Genomic DNA, 17,883 nt, shown 5'->3' with positions numbered 1-17,883 from the left:
TGAACAATCCGGTACTTCTGGAAGAAAGGGTGGCACGGTAGCACAATGGTTAGCACTGCTGCTTCACAGGTCCAGGGACCTGGGTTCAATTCCCGGCTTGGGTCACTGTGTGAAGTTTGCACATTCTCCTCGTGTCTGCGTGGGTTTCCTCCGGGTACTCCGGTTTCCTCCCACAGTCCAAAGATGTGCGGGTTAGGTTGACTGGCTATGTTAAATTGACCATCAATGCATTGGTTAGAGAATTAGTGGGTTAAAAAATATGTACGGATATGGGGGTAGGGCCTGGGTGTGATTGTGGTCGGTGCAGACTCAATGGGCCAAATGGCCTCTTTCTATACTGTAGGGTTTCTATGATTTCTATGATGATAAAGCAGGTCCAACACCCAAAAACCACATAGGTCTCACAGTCAGAATGACCACAGCAGTAACAAGGTCTCGATCTTGATCCCCTCAGAACAATCAGATTGCTAAACAGAGCTTCTGACTGAGTTTTTCCAGGTTGGATAGAGTTGGACAGATGTATAAGTGAGGAGGGTTACCAAATAAAATCTAAAACAGTTGAAAAGACTTCCTGGATATATAACATTTGATGTTTTCAGAATGTTCAACTGCTGATTCTTCAGAGTGTACTTCCACAGAGCAAAAGTGTTTGAACAGAGCAACTTGCTCTGCTTGAGTTGTTCATGCTCAGTCTAGTCAGCTGATCCAACCTTGAAGCCCATTGTCTTATTGTAATTATTTTCTATTCATTGGATTACCCTGCTTGAGTTTCATGGGCTACAGGTTTGGAAAAGGCTGCCTTTGGTACCTATATACTAAATTTGAACACCAAGATTGACATGAATTAACCAACTTGAAAGAATGGAATTTAAATTTCATATAAAATTCGTGATATGGACCAATGTGATTTAGAACAAAGAGGATAACACCTCTTTATTGTTTTGTTGATTCCCTCCAAATGACTTAAAATACAATTCATTTTATATAAGACGCTGCTACATGTACTGCACATACACAAGTCTACTATCTGATAACCAGCAGCACAATTCCTCACTTTCTAACCATGTGGTGGGCCACTGAAGGAATCTGAACAAATTTCCTTCAGTGGTACTGATAAACATCCTCCCAGTAAATAAGTAGACGCTGGTGACAACTGTTAGATTTATTTTGCCTGCCTAAGTCTCTATGGTGAACATGAGATGATAAAATGAATGGCAGTTAAACACATTTAAAATGCTGCAATTTCATGTTACTGATATTGCCAATTAATTCAATCACTATTCATAGCAGCATGGCAGGCTTGTAACTGGAGCTGGCTTTCAATGGGCAGTGCAGCATTAATTCTATCAACTCCAGCCAGGTTGTAAAGTAGGCTGCCCTCAGATAATAATGCTTGGATTGAGCCTGGATTTCTCTCTCTCTGTTGAATGATCACTAAAAAACAGTGATAGGAAGTTATTGAGAAACCAACATAACATTCTCCCTCCTGCTTAATAATGGGAAAAAAATCCTGCTCTGTTATTACCCACATTTCTCAAAAATTCTGTTTGAGGTTCATGTGGTGTAAGTGTAGAAGCAGCTGTGTTTTCGCAAGTTCTGGAGTTGCTCATATTTTAATCCTTTTTATCGTCATGCATGGCCCATAATTGTAAGAATTGTTCATTTGTGTGTGGTGTTCAAATATGGCTGGGGTGGGGCCAGTTCGCAGTGGTGGTTTCGCTTGTGAGCGGAACTATGCCTTGGTGGTACCATGATGCTGGCTGCCTCTAGGAGTAAAGTTGTGGACAACAATCTTAGCTCCCAGGCAAAGACTGTTGGTGTTCACTTTGATGAAGTGCGAAACATCATTAAAAGAATGGTTGAAGTGAAGGAAAAAATCCTGTCAATCGTGAGTACATTTTCATCAGCAAGGGGTCAACTTCAGTTCATTGAAGTCCTACTGGGTGGTCTGTCAAACTTGCTGTTTAATTTTAGGAGAAGAGGCTGGAGTCGAAGTGTCCAGGCTCCTGGTCTCCTATGGAGAGCTGAAGATGAATTCCCAGCTGCCACTTTCGATTTGAGAGCTGGTCATCTCGGGTTTGACGAAGCTCATTTTATCCAGTGTTCATGACCTGGGGCTGATTGAGAATTCTGACCACTGGTCTTACGTTGTCTTATCCTCAGTGTTCATTATGAAGAGCTGAGTGAAGCTGGACAGGACAGGTCTTCACTGCCAGGGTCTGATGACGGCATGGCAGAGGTGTAAAGATTTTGGTGAAACTCTGGATAGATCTTGGATGTAGCTCAATAAGGCTGTGGCCTTTTCAAGTTTCATGAATGGCGTATTATCCTACAGTTCCTCATTAATACTGAACTTTATTCTCTTGTGATTAGAATAAATATTCATCCCCCGGCATATTCTGGCAGTGAAATGGTGAAGGCCATAGTTTGTGGATTTCTTCCTTTCTACAGGGGAACATGTTGATTGGTTTTATGACATGAGGGTCATGCAGTATTTATTTATTCAATTTCCTTTTTATGTTTGTAATCCTTGCAGTTACGATGAAGGAATATGTATTTTCTTTTTTGGTATCCTTCACTTTATTGGTAGATGAGTAGCAGGGTAGTGGGGTAATGGATTGGCATAAAGATGGTCAGTATGGCCTAAGTCCTCACTATGGGTGAGGAAAACCCCTGGTGGAACTATCACTGTTGCGCTTTTCTTTTATATTTTAGTTATTGTGAGGTTGAGGAATCCTTATTTGTCTCAAAAGTAGCACAGCCAATCAAACCAACCTGCACATCTTTGGACTGTGGGGGGAAACTGGAGCACCCGGAGGAAACCCATGCAGACACAGGAAAAACATGCAAACTCCATAGTCGGTCACCCAAGGTCAGAACTGAACCTGGGTCCCTGGCGCTGTGATGTAGCAGTGCTAACCACTATGCCACCTTGTGTCAGGCCTTGTCTGGTGGTTACTGGCTAATCTGATATTCTTCCCTCCTTGGGGTTTCCTTTTTAGTCGGGGTAGGTGAGGTGTTAATATAAGCTCTGACTTGTTATATACAACTTTATGGGGTATTCCTTATCGTGCTGGCAGGAGGAAATATGGTTGAAGGGAGTGAGGTCTGTTGTGTTGAGAGTTCTGAGTTGGGGTAAGAATCCTTGAGTTGGTAGTTCTCATTGGCCTGTTGTGTCAATGCCCTTGGATTTTTTTCAGGTTGTTAGTAGAGGTGGCAGCTGTTTTGAAATTTGTATTGGGGAAATATGGAGATTATTTTGTGTGAATCAGGAGGGGGGTTAGTCTGAATCCACCAAGATATCCCCCTTTCGTGTGGGGCATCTGGAATTCTTGGGATGCTGCAATATGTCCCGAGTGGATACCTTTTACCCCGTAGGGGATCCTGTATATTGTGTAACTCCGTCTTCATAATCATGTGGAAGAGGGCATACACTCATGGCTTTATTCTGTTATTCAGGGACCCCTGTTCCACTCTTTTGATATCCTTTCATTATGCATTTGAAAGGAAGCAATGACTACACTGAGCACAATAATTGATGATTTGAACATTTATGAGTATTTGCTGGTCTTTTCTGGATGCATATGAGAGATATTGATCATTCTGTATTGTACTCTTTTCCAGGGGTGGGAGAGGTGGAGGTGGGGAGGGTGGTTTGTTGTGTCTTGCACTAAAATTGAAAACCCGCAATAAAAATACTTTTAAGACTCTATCCATTAAAATAATTCACAATTTCTTAAAAGACTCCTGATTGATTGGTTCAGCATGACATCCTTTAATTCTGAGGAAGATCTGTTCTAGGGTCCTTACTGTTTGTCATTTTCATAAAAGACCTGGATGAGGAAGTGGAGGGACGGGTTAGCAAGTTCGCCGATGATACGAAGGTTGGTGGTGTTGTGGACAGTCTGGAGGGATGTCAGAAGTTGCAGCGTGACATAGATAGGATGCAAGACTGGGCGGAGTAGTGGCAGATGGACTTCAATGCGGATAAATGTGTAGTGGTACATTTTGGCAGGACCAACGGGATGCAGGAGTACAACATCAAGGGTAGGAGTCTTAGCTGGGTTGAAGAGCAGAAGGATCTTGGGGTCCGGGTCCATTGGACTCTAAAATCGGCCTCGCAGGTGGAGGATGTGGTCAAGAAGGCGTATGGTGTACTGGCCTTCATTAATCGAGGGATTGAGTTTAGGAGTCGGAAGGAAATGCTGCAACTTTATAGGACCCTTGTCAGACCCCACTTGGAGTACTGTGCGCAGTTCTGGTCGCCTCACTACAGGAAGGATGCGGAAGCTATTGAGAGGGTGCAGAGGAGATTTACAAGGACGTTGCCTGGATTGGGAGGCATGCCTTATGAAGATAGGTTGAGGGAGCTAGGATGAAGGTTGAGAGGCGACCTGATAGAGGTTTATAAAATGTTGAGAGGAATAGATAGGGTGGATTCTCGGAGGCTATTTCCCAGGGCTGAAATGGTCGCTACGAGAGGACACAGGTTTAAGGTGCTGGGAAGCAAGTACAGAGGAGATGTTAGGGGAAAGTTTTTCACTCAGAGGGTGGTGAGCGAGTGGAATCGGCTGCTGTTGGTGGTGATGGAGGCTAACTCGCTGGGGTCTTTTAAAAGACGTCTGGATGAGTATATGGGATCTAATGGCATTGGAAATTACAGATAGTTCTATGGCTTAGTTGGTATAGATGTGATCGGCGCAACTTGTGGGCCAAAGGGCCTGTTTGTGCTGTAATGTTCTACGTTCTAAGATATTTCAAACCAGGTGCAAGTGTACTGCACATCTTCGTATGATAGAGACAAGACTTTTACCATGCATACAGTGATTGATTATCATATCCCATTGACACAGATGTAGCCACTCTGTTAAGTGGAATTTCATTGGCAGTAATGGGACACAGAGGGGAATGAGCACCTCAGTAACAAATGTTCTGATACTGCAGGTAATGTGGGCAGCAACTGGAACCAACACTGATTTGCCAATTACATGTTTAAAAACTCCCAGTTCCTGGCAGTGCACTGGAACTTTCAATTGTTATTTTCCTCCCTTCTTTTAAAAAGAACGTTCAACACTTGTTGACTCTGCATGTATGTGCATTTATATCTGCACTACAATGGAACCATATAGAAGTACTGTTTGGTATCAAAAAAGAGACGTGCTATCAAAGCTTTCTGTCTTGCACTCATCAGGACAGACAAAAGAATACCAAATTTCAAAGGGAATAACAATTTATACTGAAAGATGAAAAGCTTCAATTGTGTTTTTTTCCAGCAAGAAAATTGCGCGAATTTGATTTAATCTAACAGTACTGGCATTTTTTTTAGACTAAGCCAATCTTTCCCCTAAAGCTTTGTTCTGGTTTATAACGGAAAATAATTGTTCGTTTAATAAAACAACAATCTATACAAATATTCTCCTTCATTATGCAATAACCCAGCTTTGATTTACTTAGCCAAATGTTTGCGGTCAATGATGCCTAAGCTGATAAAAAGAAACTTGATAATTGAGCACTGTGCTCAAACATACTATATGAACAACCATTTACAGTGCTGAGGCACCAGCAAATTATGCTCCACTTTACCACAGATATTAAGGTATTAAAAACGTTGTTTGAAGTCGCTGCAAAAACAACTGTATAAAGGACAAACATCAAAGAAAACAAACATGAAATCTGAATTATTCTGATATGGTTGATGTTCAGTGCTCAAAATACATTTACACTCAGTAGAAACTTCAGCAGTTGTGCACTCAAAGTTCCTACCACCTTCCATTACTATAAACCCCAATTAGATATTACCCTGGAGGTTAACGGGTGATTTTCTTTATACAATGTCAGCCAAGACTACATAAGCACACTTAGAATCAGAATCCTGACAGTGCAGGAAGCCATTTGGCCATCAAGGCGGCACCGACCACAATCCCACCTAGACCCTATCCTTCTACATATTTACCTTGCTAACATTAACTTTGCAGTTAATCTGCAAAGGCACACTAATGATACTAATACAATCTACTGTCTGCAAATTCAACATGGGCATTTCTTCACTTTGGAAAACACTATGAAAAATAGACCAGAATTTTCTGCAGCACAGCACCTAACAATGTCTGCCCCTGTCCTTGTCAACTCAAAATAACTTTTGCCTACAAAGTCGTTGAAATTGTCAGCTTCATTGTGACTGAGGGCAACAGGGGATCAGAGTGCTGAGTGAATAACCAACCAATACAATTTAATGATTGCGAAATCAAAACAGAAAATCCTGAGGAGGAGGGTAAATGAAGTCAATATCAAATCAAGTAAATCTAAGAAAAATAGAAAGAAAGATTGGATCACTTAGAAATAAAATCAGTCTGGAACTGAGGGTCATATTGGGACGGGGGGCCAGTCCGTGCCTGGGAGGGGAGGGGGTTGCGTCGGGGGGGGGGGGGGGGGGGAATCGCGTCGGGGGGGGGGGGGGGGGGGAATCGCGTCGGGGGGGGGGGGGGGGAAATCACCCCGGGATTGGGAGGGGGGGGGAAAATCACCCCGGGATTGGGAGGGGTGGGTGGGGAGGGGGGGATCACCCCGGGATTGGGAGGGGTGGGTGGGGAGGGGGGGATCACCCCGGGATTGGGAGGGGTGGGTGGGGAGGGGGGGATCACCCCGGGATTGGGAGGGGTGGGTGGGGAGGGGGGGATCACCCCGGGATTGGGAGGGGTGGGTGGGGAGGGGGGGATCACCCCGGGATTGGGAGGGGTGGGTGGGGAGGGGGGGATCACCCCGGGATTGGGAGGGGTGGGTGGGGAGGGGGGGATCACCCCGGGATTGGGAGGGGTGGGTGGGGAGGGGGGGATCACCCCGGGATTGGGAGGGGTGGGTGGGGAGGGGGGGATCACCCCGGGATTGGGAGGGGTGGGTGGGGAGGGGGGGATCACCCCGGGATTGGGAGGGGTGGGTGGGGAGGGGGGGATCACCCCGGGATTGGGAGGGGTGGGTGGGGAGGGGGGGATCACCCCGGGATTGGGAGGGGTGGGTGGGGAGGGGGGGATCACCCCGGGATTGGGAGGGGGGGGGGAAATCACCCCGGGATTGGGAGGGGTGGGTGGGGAGGGGGGGATCACCCCGGGATTGGGAGGGGTGGGTGGGGAGGGGGGGATCACCCCGGGATTGGGAGGGGTGGGTGGGGAGGGGGGGATCACCCCGGGATTGGGAGGGGTGGGTGGGGAGGGGGGGATCACCCCGGGATTGGGAGGGGTGGGTGGGGAGGGGGGGATCACCCCGGGATTGGGAGGGGTGGGTGGGGAGGGGGGGATCACCCCGGGATTGGGAGGGGTGGGTGGGGAGGGGGGGATCACCCCGGGATTGGGAGGGGTGGGTGGGGAGGGGGGGATCACCCCGGGATTGGGAGGGGTGGGTGGGGAGGGGGGGATCACCCCGGGATTGGGAGGGGTGGGTGGGGAGGGGGGGATCACCCCGGGATTGGGAGGGGTGGGTGGGGAGGGGGGGATCACCCCGGGATTGGGAGGGGTGGGTGGGGAGGGGGGGATCACCCCGGGATTGGGAGGGGTGGGTGGGGAGGGGGGGATCACCCCGGGATTGGGAGGGGTGGGTGGGGAGGGGGGGATCACCCCGGGATTGGGAGGGGTGGGTGGGGAGGGGGGGATCACCCCGGGATTGGGAGGGGTGGGTGGGGAGGGGGGGATCACCCCGGGATTGGGAGGGGTGGGTGGGGAGGGGGGGATCACCCCGGGATTGGGAGGGGTGGGTGGGGAGGGGGGGATCACCCCGGGATTGGGAGGGGTGGGTGGGATCACCCCGGGATTGGGAGGGGGGGGGTGGGGAGGGGGGGATCACCCCGGGATTGGGAGGGGGGGATTGGGAGGGGGGGGTGGGGAGGGGGGGATCACCCCGGGATTGGGAGGGGGGGGTGGGGAGGGGGGGATCACCCCGGGATTGGGAGGGGGGGGTGGGGAGGGGGGGATCACCCCGGGATGGGGAGGGGGGGTCATCCCGGCATTGGGGGGATCACGTTTATTGCAGTCTTTTATTTTGGACTTTTTTTTACACTAAGACCATTCGGCCCACGCCGTGGGGAGAGCCGAGAGAGGGGCCGCTGCCCGGGCTCTGGCTCTGCCCTCCGGGCCGGGCCTCCCTGCCGCCTCCGGCCGGTACCTGCTTCACCTCCTCGCCGCGTCTGACCAGCTGCACCTCCCCGTAGCTGCCTCTTCCCACCGTGCGGATAACCAGGTACCGCTCCATTGCCGCTCAGCGCCGCTGCGAGGCTTCGGGAGGCCGCGCACACCCGGCGCTTTCCTCAGCGGCCTCTTCATTCATGTCTCAGCCGAGTCGGGTTACAGGAAATCGTTCCGAAAACAGGCCAGATCCCCGGAGCCGCTTCCCCATCGCCAGGCAACAGAGGCGAGTGAAGGGGACAGAGGGGGAGGGAACCCGCACCGGACACGGTCCACCAGCACCACCCGTAGGCCAGGCCGGGAACTGCACCATGCACTATCAGTCAGCACCACCCGTAGGCCAGGCCGGGAACTGCACCATGCACTTTCAATCAGTACCACCCGTAGGCCAGACTGAGAACTGCAGAGGAACGGTCCGTCAGCACCACCAGGAGGCCAGACTGGGAACTGCATCGGGCACGGTCCACCAGCACCACCAGGAGGCTAGGCCGGGAACTGCAGCGAAACAAACCGGCAGCACGACCAAGAGGCCAGGCCGGGAACTGCATTGGACACGGTCCACCAGCACCACCAGGAGGCCAGACTAGGAACTGCAGCGGAACGGTCCGCCAGCACCACCCAGAGGCCAGGCCGGTAACTGCACCGTGCATGGTCCACCAGCACCACCAAGAGGCCAGACTGGGAACTGCATTGGGCACGGTCCAACAGCACCACCAGGAAGCCAGGCCGGAACTGCACTGTGCACGGTCCACCAGCACCTCCAGGAGGCCAGGCCGGAACTGCACCGTGCACCGTCCACCAGCACCACCAGGAGGCCAGGCCGGGAACTGCATTGGACACGGTCCTGCACCACCAGGAGGCTTGGCCGGGCACTGCATGGGGCATGGTCCGCCAGCACCACCAGGAGGCCAGGCCGGGAATTGCATCGGGCACGGTCCGCCAGCACCACCAGGAGGCCAGGCCGGGAACTGCATTGGGCATGGTCCGCCAGCACCACCAGGAGGCCAGGCCGGGAACTACATCGGGCACTGTCCGCCAGCACCACCAGGAGGCCAGGCCGGGAACTGCAGTGGAACAATCCGGCAGCACCACCTGGAGGCCAGGTGGGAACTGCATCGGGCACAGTCCGCCAGCACCACCAGGCGGCCAGATTGGTAACTGCAGCGGGCACGGTCCGTCAGCACCACCAGGAGGCCAGACTGGGAACTGCAGCGGAACGGTCAGCCAGAACCAAGGAGGCCAAGCCGGAACTGCATCGGGCACGGTCCGCCAGCACCACCAGGAGGCCAGGCCGGGAATTGCATCGGGCACGGTCCGCCAGCACCACCAGGAGGCCAGGCCGGGAACTGCATTGGGCACGGTCCGCCAGCACCACCAGGAGGCCAGGCCGGGAACTACATCGGGCACTGTCCGCCAGCACCACCAAGAGGCCAGGCCGGGAACTGCAGTGGAACAATCCGGCAGCACCACCTGGAGGCCAGGTTGGGAACTGCATCGGGCACGGTCCGCCAGCACCACCAGGCGGCCAGATTGGTAACTGCAGCGGGCACGGTCCGTCAGCACCACCAGGAGGCCAGACTGGGAACTGCAGCGGAACGGTCAGCCAGCACCACAGGAGGCCAAGCCGGAACTGCACCGTGCACGGTCCGCCAGCACCACCAGGAAGCCAAGTTGGAACTGCACCGGGCACTGTCCAACAGCAGGATCAAGAGGCCACGCTGACAACCGCTGCGGACACTGTCCTCCTGCACCACCAGGAGGTCAAACTGGGAACTGCAGCGGGAACAGTCCGCCACCGCCACCAGGAGGTCAAACTGGGAACTGCAGCGGGAACGGTCCGCCAGCATTTTCTTCAGGTGAGTGAGGACTTGAGTTCACAAACAGGATATATAAAAACACAAACTCAATTTACAAAATAATGATTGGAATTCGAGTCGAGTCACAGGTAATCAAGTCTTAAAGGAACAGACAATGTGAATGGAGAGAGGGTTAAGCACAGATTAAAGAGATGTATATTACAGCTGCAGTATTACACATCTCTTTAACCTGTGCTTAACCCTCTCTCCACTCACATTGTCTGTACCTTTAAGACTTGATTACTTGTGAAGACTCGAATTCCAATCATTATCTTGCAAATTCAGTTTGTGTCTTTATATGCCCTGTTTGTGAACAGAACTCCCACTCACCTGATGAAGGGTCAGTGTTTCGAAAGCTAGTGGCTTGTGCTACCAAATAAACCTGTTGGACTTTAACCTGGTGTCATGAGACTTGTTACTGTGTTTACCTTAGTCCAACACTGGCATTTCCACATCATCGCCAGCACCACCAGGGAGCCAGGCCGGGAACTGCAGTGGACACTGTCCGCCAGCACCACCAGGAGACCGCAACAAAAACAGAAAAGGCTGGAAAATTTCAGCTGGTCTGACAGCATCTGTGGGCAGAGAATAGAGCCAACATTTTGAGTCAGGGTGACCCTTAGAGCTCTGATGCAACAAGAACAAACACAGCCACTAGACCCACATCCTAGGGGTGAGTCCCAAGTCAAGCCCTTTGCCCCAGCCTAAGCCCACCTGACCTACGGTTAAAGTTTATTTATTGGTCACAAGTAAGGCTTATATGAACACTGCAATGAATCACCACACTCCAGCGTCTGTTCAGATCAGTGCACCTAACCAGCATGTCTTGTAGAGTGTGGGAGGAAACTCTCGCAGACACAGGAAAAATGTGCAGATTCCACACAGACAGCGACCCAAGCTGGGAATTGAACCCAGGTCCCTGTGAAGCATCAGAGCTAACCACTGTGCCACTATGCAGCCCCAAAAGAAAGGATCTCCAGGTCCTTTAGGGGACCCTTCCTTTGCAACCTGGCAGCAGCAAAGGGCAGATGGGCACAGCACCCCCCCTCAACATGGGAGTACAAGGCACCAGGTTTATGTTTGTCAGGGACGGCACCAAAGCCTGCTCGGTGAGTTTCCTGCTGTGGAGGGGGGGTCTGCTATTGCAGGATGTCACTAAATTAGGTTTCCAGACTGCCAATTAAATACTTCTGAGGGATTTTGAATATTCGCTGAGTTCCTGCCTGCTCTGAGTGGAAACTATGTTGGGGAACATCATGACACGTTTGCTCCTCGATAGGAATCCTGTTTTAGCCCCAGTGCCTGATTGAATGAGCCATCAGGATTCCCATCGGAGCTAAGAGGCCTGGTGAATCCCAGCCAAAGTCTGGTCATAATTTGAGTAGAAAATTCCAAATGGATACAATTAAAAAAGTTGCCCCAATGCTGAGATCTGCAATCAAAATATCCCAGCTACAAACAGAAATATTTGAACCTGGTTAGAAAAATGCAGGGAACTGATTAGAACAATTTTGGAAAAGAACATAAGATATTTTGCTTGAAAAAGATATCTTACGTTAACAGCAAAAACATTCAACATAACAGTAATCATAGGCAAGTAGAATGATCATTGAGGGAAAAAGAGATATAAATGACTATAAGGCAGCCAAAGAAAGGGAAATCAAACAAAAGCATTAATACAGGCGGCACGGTGACACAATGGTTAGTATTGCTGCCTCACAGCACCAAGGACCCATGTTCGATTCCTGGCTTGGGGCACTGACTGTGCGGAGTCTGCTCATTCTCCCCGTGTCTACATGGGTTTCGTCTGAGTGCTCCAGTTTCCTCCCACAGCCTGAAAGGCGTGCTGGCTAGATGCATTGGCCATGCTAAATTCTCATTCAGTGTACCCCACCAAAGTGTGGCAACAAGGGGATTTCATTGCAGTAACTTCACTGCAGTGTTAATGTAAGCCTACTTGTGACACTAATAAATAAACTTTAGATGTTAGAAATCTAAATTATGAACCAATGGGAGTATGTAAACAGGTAAGATTTAACCTCTATTAGATTTTTTTTGTTTACTTTATTCCAATCAAGTCAAATTAAAGCCAATTCAGAGTCCCAACAAGTTGGGACATTCCCGATCCAAGCAGACAAGACAGGGCTCTCACCTCCTGTCTTGGGCTTGATCTACATGATCCAAGCTGATTGGAGTAGGTGTAGCTCCTCCTCCAAGGCTTGATCTAATTTGCATCTTAGCCAAAAGGCCGAGATGCTGCTTTAAAAAATTGCTTCAGATGAAGCTAAATTATAACCTAATGACTTCAATGAAGTGCAGCATGTCAATACTACACTTGATCTTAGCCAAAAGGCCAAGAGATGAATTAGACTACAAGGATATTAAAGGATCATGAACAGCCACCGCTGATCTTGAGGACAGGGAGTGAACAGATATTCATTTTACTCAGTGTGGCCAACTGTATAATGCTAACATACTGAATGCATATGTATGTCTGGAGTACATGAATCTCAACGTGAGGGGAGGAAACAGCAGAACTCCATGTGAGAGAATGAATGATGGACACAGAAGTGACAAGTTTGTTTAAAATGAACATGGTGAATTTATTATTGGCATATTCTGTGTATAGTGCTAGATCAAATACATTGGATTGCACAAATGCAGCATTTTTCTGGAATCAAATCCATCAGACTCACTTGCCCTTGCCTCTTTTCAGGTGCCTTCTTGTCATTCCATTGTTTACACACACACAGAATAAATCTGGCCATTTTACATAAAGAGATTCCAGTTTAAAGAAACAACTGAATTTATTTGAGGAAACTGGAAATACTTGCAGATGTACAATTTTCAACCTATATTCAATTGACATACAAAGTGATTGAATAATAAAGCTATGCAAATGATACTCAAGGGATAATCTTTCATCATCTGCTCTCGGATTACGCAGGTAGTGAATCAAATAAAGAAGAAACAACATAGTCAGTGGGAATTCCGTCAAAAACTCCTTTCCCGCTGTAGTGAACAACCCAGCATTGGATATTGGTACCTCGCCTTGAATGAAATCTGTAATCTTTCTGGTATCCCCTAAATTAAAAACATCAATAAAATGAATGTAAGAAACAGAGAAATTGCAATATTAAATAGACATGAAGTGGCGATGTCGGCATTGGACTGGGGTGGGCATAGTAAGAAGTCTAACAACACCAGGTTAAAGTCCAACAGGTTTATTTGGAATCATGAGCTTTCGGAGCACTGCTCCTTCCTCAGGCTCCTTCACCTGATGAAGGAACAGTGCTCTGAAAGCTCGTGATCCTAAATAAACCTGTTGGACTTTAACCTGGTGTTGTGAGACAATATTAAATAGCGCACGTCGAAAATGTTAACACTATCTTAAAAATCTTACCTTGTCGCCCCGAGTTTGTGGCCCTGTACTGTCATTGTCGTGTCAGGTTTGCCGAGCTGTTCCTCAATATTTATTTCATGGTAAAACTGGCCTGTCAAAATAAGGATGAATTAACATGATTGGAAAGTCATGAGCGGAGGCAGGATATGCAAGAAGAATAAAGAAAACTTAGTTTATTCTGTCTGTGAAGATGACCTAATTATTCATTAGGGGTGAATGAATTATAGAAACATAGAACTCAGAAGCAGGAGGAGGCCATTCGGCCCTTTGAACCTGCTCCACCATTCATTTTAATCATAGCTGATATTCAATATCCTGGTCCCTCCCATCCCCCATATCCCTTGAGCCCTTTAGCCCCAAGAGCTAAAGAGTTTAGAAGCAGTTGCTTGATTTTGTAATTAAACCAAGAATTTCAGTTTTCTTATTACTGTAATTCATTGCCTCGTGCAAGAACTTTAGTGGTAGTTTAGTTTGATATGAAATTAAAGTAAATTTTGGAATATGTTTCCAAAAATGGTAGCAAAATAATAATTTCTGTTTGGTAGGAGTTCTGGAATTGAAATCTCCTTAACCAGGACAAAGTATTCTTTTCACTTCCCCACCGCCCCCCACCCCACAAATGAGTGATTTAATTAGTCATAGGGGTATACAGTACAGCAAAAGGCCCTTCGGCCCATCGTGTCTGTACCAATCAAAGACAAAGCACCTAACTATTCTAACCCCATTTTCCAGCATTTGTCCCATGGCCTTGACGTCACACATTTAAGTACATCTTAAATGGGGGTATGAGGGTCTCATAATGATGTGAATATTTACTCTCTGTACTATCCTGTAACACTAAACGAAATTGCCAAATTCACAGTATGTTTCAGTGAAGGATGCAAATTACTGCTCTTGGGACATACGTTCTGCAGCCATTACTAAATATGATACTAGAAAATTATAAACTTTTGATGCAAAGGTATCTATAAAAGCACTTTGCCATTGTACAAAAGCTATATCTCCCTTTAGAGTGGTTCAATGTTTAACTATGACTTTACCTGTAATAGAGTGAATGTGCTACTTACCAAGTAATCCATGGGTCATATTAGAGAGCCCGTGGCTGTCACGTGTATAAAATCCCAGAAAATGTCTGTGTACAGGATGATGTTTCTTCACCCGATGTAGCAGAATAACGAATGTTGCAGCATCGTCCATTGTCAGTGTGAGGTTTTTGTTTTTTACAATGGAAATCGCGAAACTAGGAAATGGATATTAAAGATGATGAATTAGGCAGTTTTGAAACATTGGTATCCTGAATATTGAATTAGCGTAAAGTTCTCAAAATTGTCCATTTTAGAAATCCATTTTCAGAAGATGCCATTCAGTTAGTGTATCGTTCTTATATCGATCCTTCCAGATAGCAAGTCTGAAGCAGAGGCTGGCTCTGCAACCCTCTCTCGTCATGCTGGCAGGTCCAAAGAGCTCTTTGGCCTCAGACTACATTCCTATATTTATCAATTTTGCTTCCAATTCCCGCCCCTTTATCTCCCTCACATTGTCTCTCTCTGATACTTTTCCCTTCCTTGACCTCTCGGCCCCCATTTCTGATGATAAACTGTCCACCAGTATCCATTACAAACCCACTGATTCCCACAATTACCACGACTACAGCACTTCACACTCTACATCCTGTAAGGATTCTATCCCATTCTCTCAGTTCCTTCATCTGTACCACATCTGTTCAGATGATGCCACTTCCCAAAATAGCACTGCCAATATGCCTTCTTCCTCAATTGTGGTTTTCCACCCACTGTGGTTGACAAGGTTCATGACTGCGTCTGACCCATTGCCCAGGCCACTGCTCTCATGCCCTCCCCTCCTTCCAGAACCAGGATAGAGCCTGACTTATCCTCACATTTCACCCCACCAGCCTACGCATTCAGTGGATTCCGCCATTTCCGCCAACTTCAGCATGATGCCACCACTCAAAGACATCTTCCCCTCACTCCCCCTGATCAGCATTCCCTAGGGTCCACTCCCTCCAGGACACCCTGGTCCACTCATCCGTCACAGCCAACACTTCAGCCCCTGCTCACAGCACCTCCCCATGCAATCATAGAAGGTGCAATACCTGCCCCTCTATCTCTTCCCTGCTCATCAGCCCAGGTCCTAAACACTTCACATGCACCTTCCTCAATCTGGTCCATTGCTTCCAATGCTGTTTACTCTACATCAGAGAGACCAAACACAGACTGGGTGACTATTTTGCTGAATACCTTCAGTCCATTCATAAGCAGGATCCAGATTGCCTTAACCACCTGTACCTCCCAAATTCTCCCCAAATTGCCTTAACCATCTGTGCCTCTATTCTGCCATTCATACATTCTGATCTCTTAATGGACACTTTTAGCACCTTTCTCAGTGAGCTTCATCCTCATTTACATTCCCTTTGTTCAATTACAGCACCCTCCCCCCACTCTCATTGTATATATACTTTTTGATTTTCTTTGCCCTTGGCTGTGACGAAGGGTCATCCAGACTTGAAACGTTGGCTCTATTCTCTCTTCACAGATGCTCTCAGACCTGCTGAGATTTTCCAGCATTTTCTGTTTTTGATTCGTATATCCCTGTTTTTGTAGGAAGTAGGCTACTGGGCATTCTCCAACCAACCTCTTCTTTCATGCTCCATGCAAGATTCACTGACTCTGTGAAGCACATCTTTGAAGTTTCACTATGAGTGCTACTTTAAAATGCCACACTCTTGTGTGGGACTTCAGATGTGACTCAAAACAGAATCCGAAAGAGTAACTTGGAGCAGATATATAGAGGGAGAAGAAAGTTGCAAAGGAAAGAAAAGCCCAGCATCCTAAAAGCAGGGAGGACTGTTCCTGATACAACATCTTACAAACATTAATGACAAGCAAGTGTGAAAGATACTCTTACCCAAATCCGAGTAGAACAACATGAATTATGTCATCATTTGTTGTAAGGAGAGTGGTTTAGGACCTTTTTAAAAGGTGTGATAAAATATTATGGAAGTTTCTTTTAAAATATTTGTCGTCCCAATTTTTTTCACAGAATTGTTACAGTACAAAAGGTGGCCATTCAGCCCACTGTATCTACGATTCATGTCATCAATCTCCCATCATCTTACTGTAAGCCTGCATGTTTTTCTTTTCAAATAATCATCTAATTCCCTCTTGAATTCCTGTTTCCACCACACACTCAGTCTATGCATTCCAGACCCTAACCATTCACTGTGTGAAAATGTTATTTTGTTATCTCTCATCTTGTTTTTGCCAATTACTTTAAATCAGTGCCCCCTCATTCTGAAATGATTGTCAATCAGATTAACCTTCCTCAGGTATCTGATATTGACTCTTCGCTTAGTTTTGTTATTACAACAATATTGCAATTCTGCCTGATGTGTGATATTAGTATTTTTGCAAACTTTATTTCATTATATGCTTTTTTTAAATTCATTTGTGCAACATGGTCAGCATTTATTGTCCATCCCTAGTTGCCCTTAGAGGGCAGTTGAGAGTCAACCACATTGCTGTGGCTCTGGAGTCACATGTAGGCCAGACAAGGTAGGGTCAGCAGATTTCCTTCTCTAAAGGACATGAGTGAACCAGATGGGTTTTTCCGACAATCAACAATGGTTTCATGGTCATCAGTAGATTCTTAATTCCAGATGTTTTTGATTGAATTCAAATTCCACTATTGGTTGTGGTGGGATTCGAACTGGGGTCCCCAGAACATTAGCTGAATTTCTGGATTAAAAGTCCAGTGATAATACCACTAGGCCATCACCTCCCTATGTTGTAACAAATATCATTCAAAAATTACCATGTTAAACTACTGAATGACATTAGTTCAACAATTTACTTTGACATTGCAAGGTTTTGTTATGAGAAATAATGACTATGTGGTCACCAACTGATTTTTGATGTTGCTGTATTATTGCATAACCCATACCTCTCATTTGTTAAAGATGCTGTTGCAGACCAGGGGAGAATATGCATCTCTTCTCCATGAAAAACTGTAATTGTTTGTGTTGATACTTCAACTTTCACACCTGTCTTCTTACTCACAATTCCAAACTTTCCAAAGTATATGTTTACTTTCTGGTTGGTTGCAGTTGCCTGGTCTCCAGTCAACTGTCCATTTACCACAAGGCCTGAATATAAATGGAAAGAATATATGAATTATTACATGAATATAAGAATATATGAATATATGATTATTTGATATCCTGTGGTTTCCACTTTCTTATGAAAATAGACATTTTTGTTGGAACGGAACAAACTCCTGTGGAAATTTTACCTAACTTTCCAACGTGCTCTGTTGATACTATTATATAATGCAGGACACTAAATAAGAAATATTTTTTGTATATAAATTGAACTGAAATACAAGATACTACTGCTTTTTCTATTAAATTTTAATTGTGATTGGAGGCAATTGATAG

The 17,883-nt window shown here is 47.1% G+C and overlaps 2 protein-coding genes and 1 non-coding gene across 5 annotated transcripts in view; all 3 read right to left on the bottom strand.

Moving 5' to 3' along the window:
* nek4 (NIMA-related kinase 4) overlaps positions 1 to 8,401 on the bottom strand; it is a 42,331-nt gene extending 33,930 nt beyond the window's left edge. For 2 of the 3 annotated variants that reach the window (XM_080181760.1, XM_080181762.1), the window contains exon 1: positions 8,152 to 8,401. In XM_080181760.1, the coding sequence (XP_080037886.1) occupies positions 8,152 to 8,238 (87 nt within the window). In that variant the 5' untranslated portion in view covers positions 8,239 to 8,401. The remainder of the gene's footprint in view (positions 1 to 8,151) is intronic. The other variant, XM_080181761.1, reaches the window with a different exon arrangement.
* Positions 8,402 to 12,200: 3,799 nt separating this feature from the next.
* LOC145341616 (U2 spliceosomal RNA) lies at positions 12,201 to 12,393 on the bottom strand. Its single transcript, XR_013886388.1, has one exon. It is a non-coding gene; the product is annotated as a U2 spliceosomal RNA (small nuclear RNA).
* A 235-nt stretch (positions 12,394 to 12,628) lies between these two features.
* The window catches only part of LOC145362480 (inter-alpha-trypsin inhibitor heavy chain H3-like), a 92,447-nt gene continuing 87,192 nt past the window's right edge, over positions 12,629 to 17,883 (bottom strand). Inside the window, exons 20-23 of the mRNA XM_080218495.1 lie at positions 17,391 to 17,592; positions 14,498 to 14,670; positions 13,431 to 13,521; positions 12,629 to 13,111 (exon numbers count right to left, since the gene is read on the bottom strand). Coding sequence (XP_080074621.1) covers positions 12,967 to 13,111; positions 13,431 to 13,521; positions 14,498 to 14,670; positions 17,391 to 17,592 — 611 coding nt within the window. The 3' untranslated portion in view covers positions 12,629 to 12,966. The remainder of the gene's footprint in view (positions 13,112 to 13,430; positions 13,522 to 14,497; positions 14,671 to 17,390; positions 17,593 to 17,883) is intronic.

The sequence above is a fragment of the Carcharhinus amblyrhynchos genome, chromosome 3 (assembly GCF_965287045.1).
Source record: "Carcharhinus amblyrhynchos chromosome 3, sCarAmb.v2.hapA, whole genome shotgun sequence".
Taxonomy (NCBI): domain Eukaryota; kingdom Metazoa; phylum Chordata; class Chondrichthyes; order Carcharhiniformes; family Carcharhinidae; genus Carcharhinus; species Carcharhinus amblyrhynchos.
The sequence above is the reverse complement of the archived record's forward strand: the minus strand, read 5'-3'. Positions and strand labels throughout refer to the sequence as shown.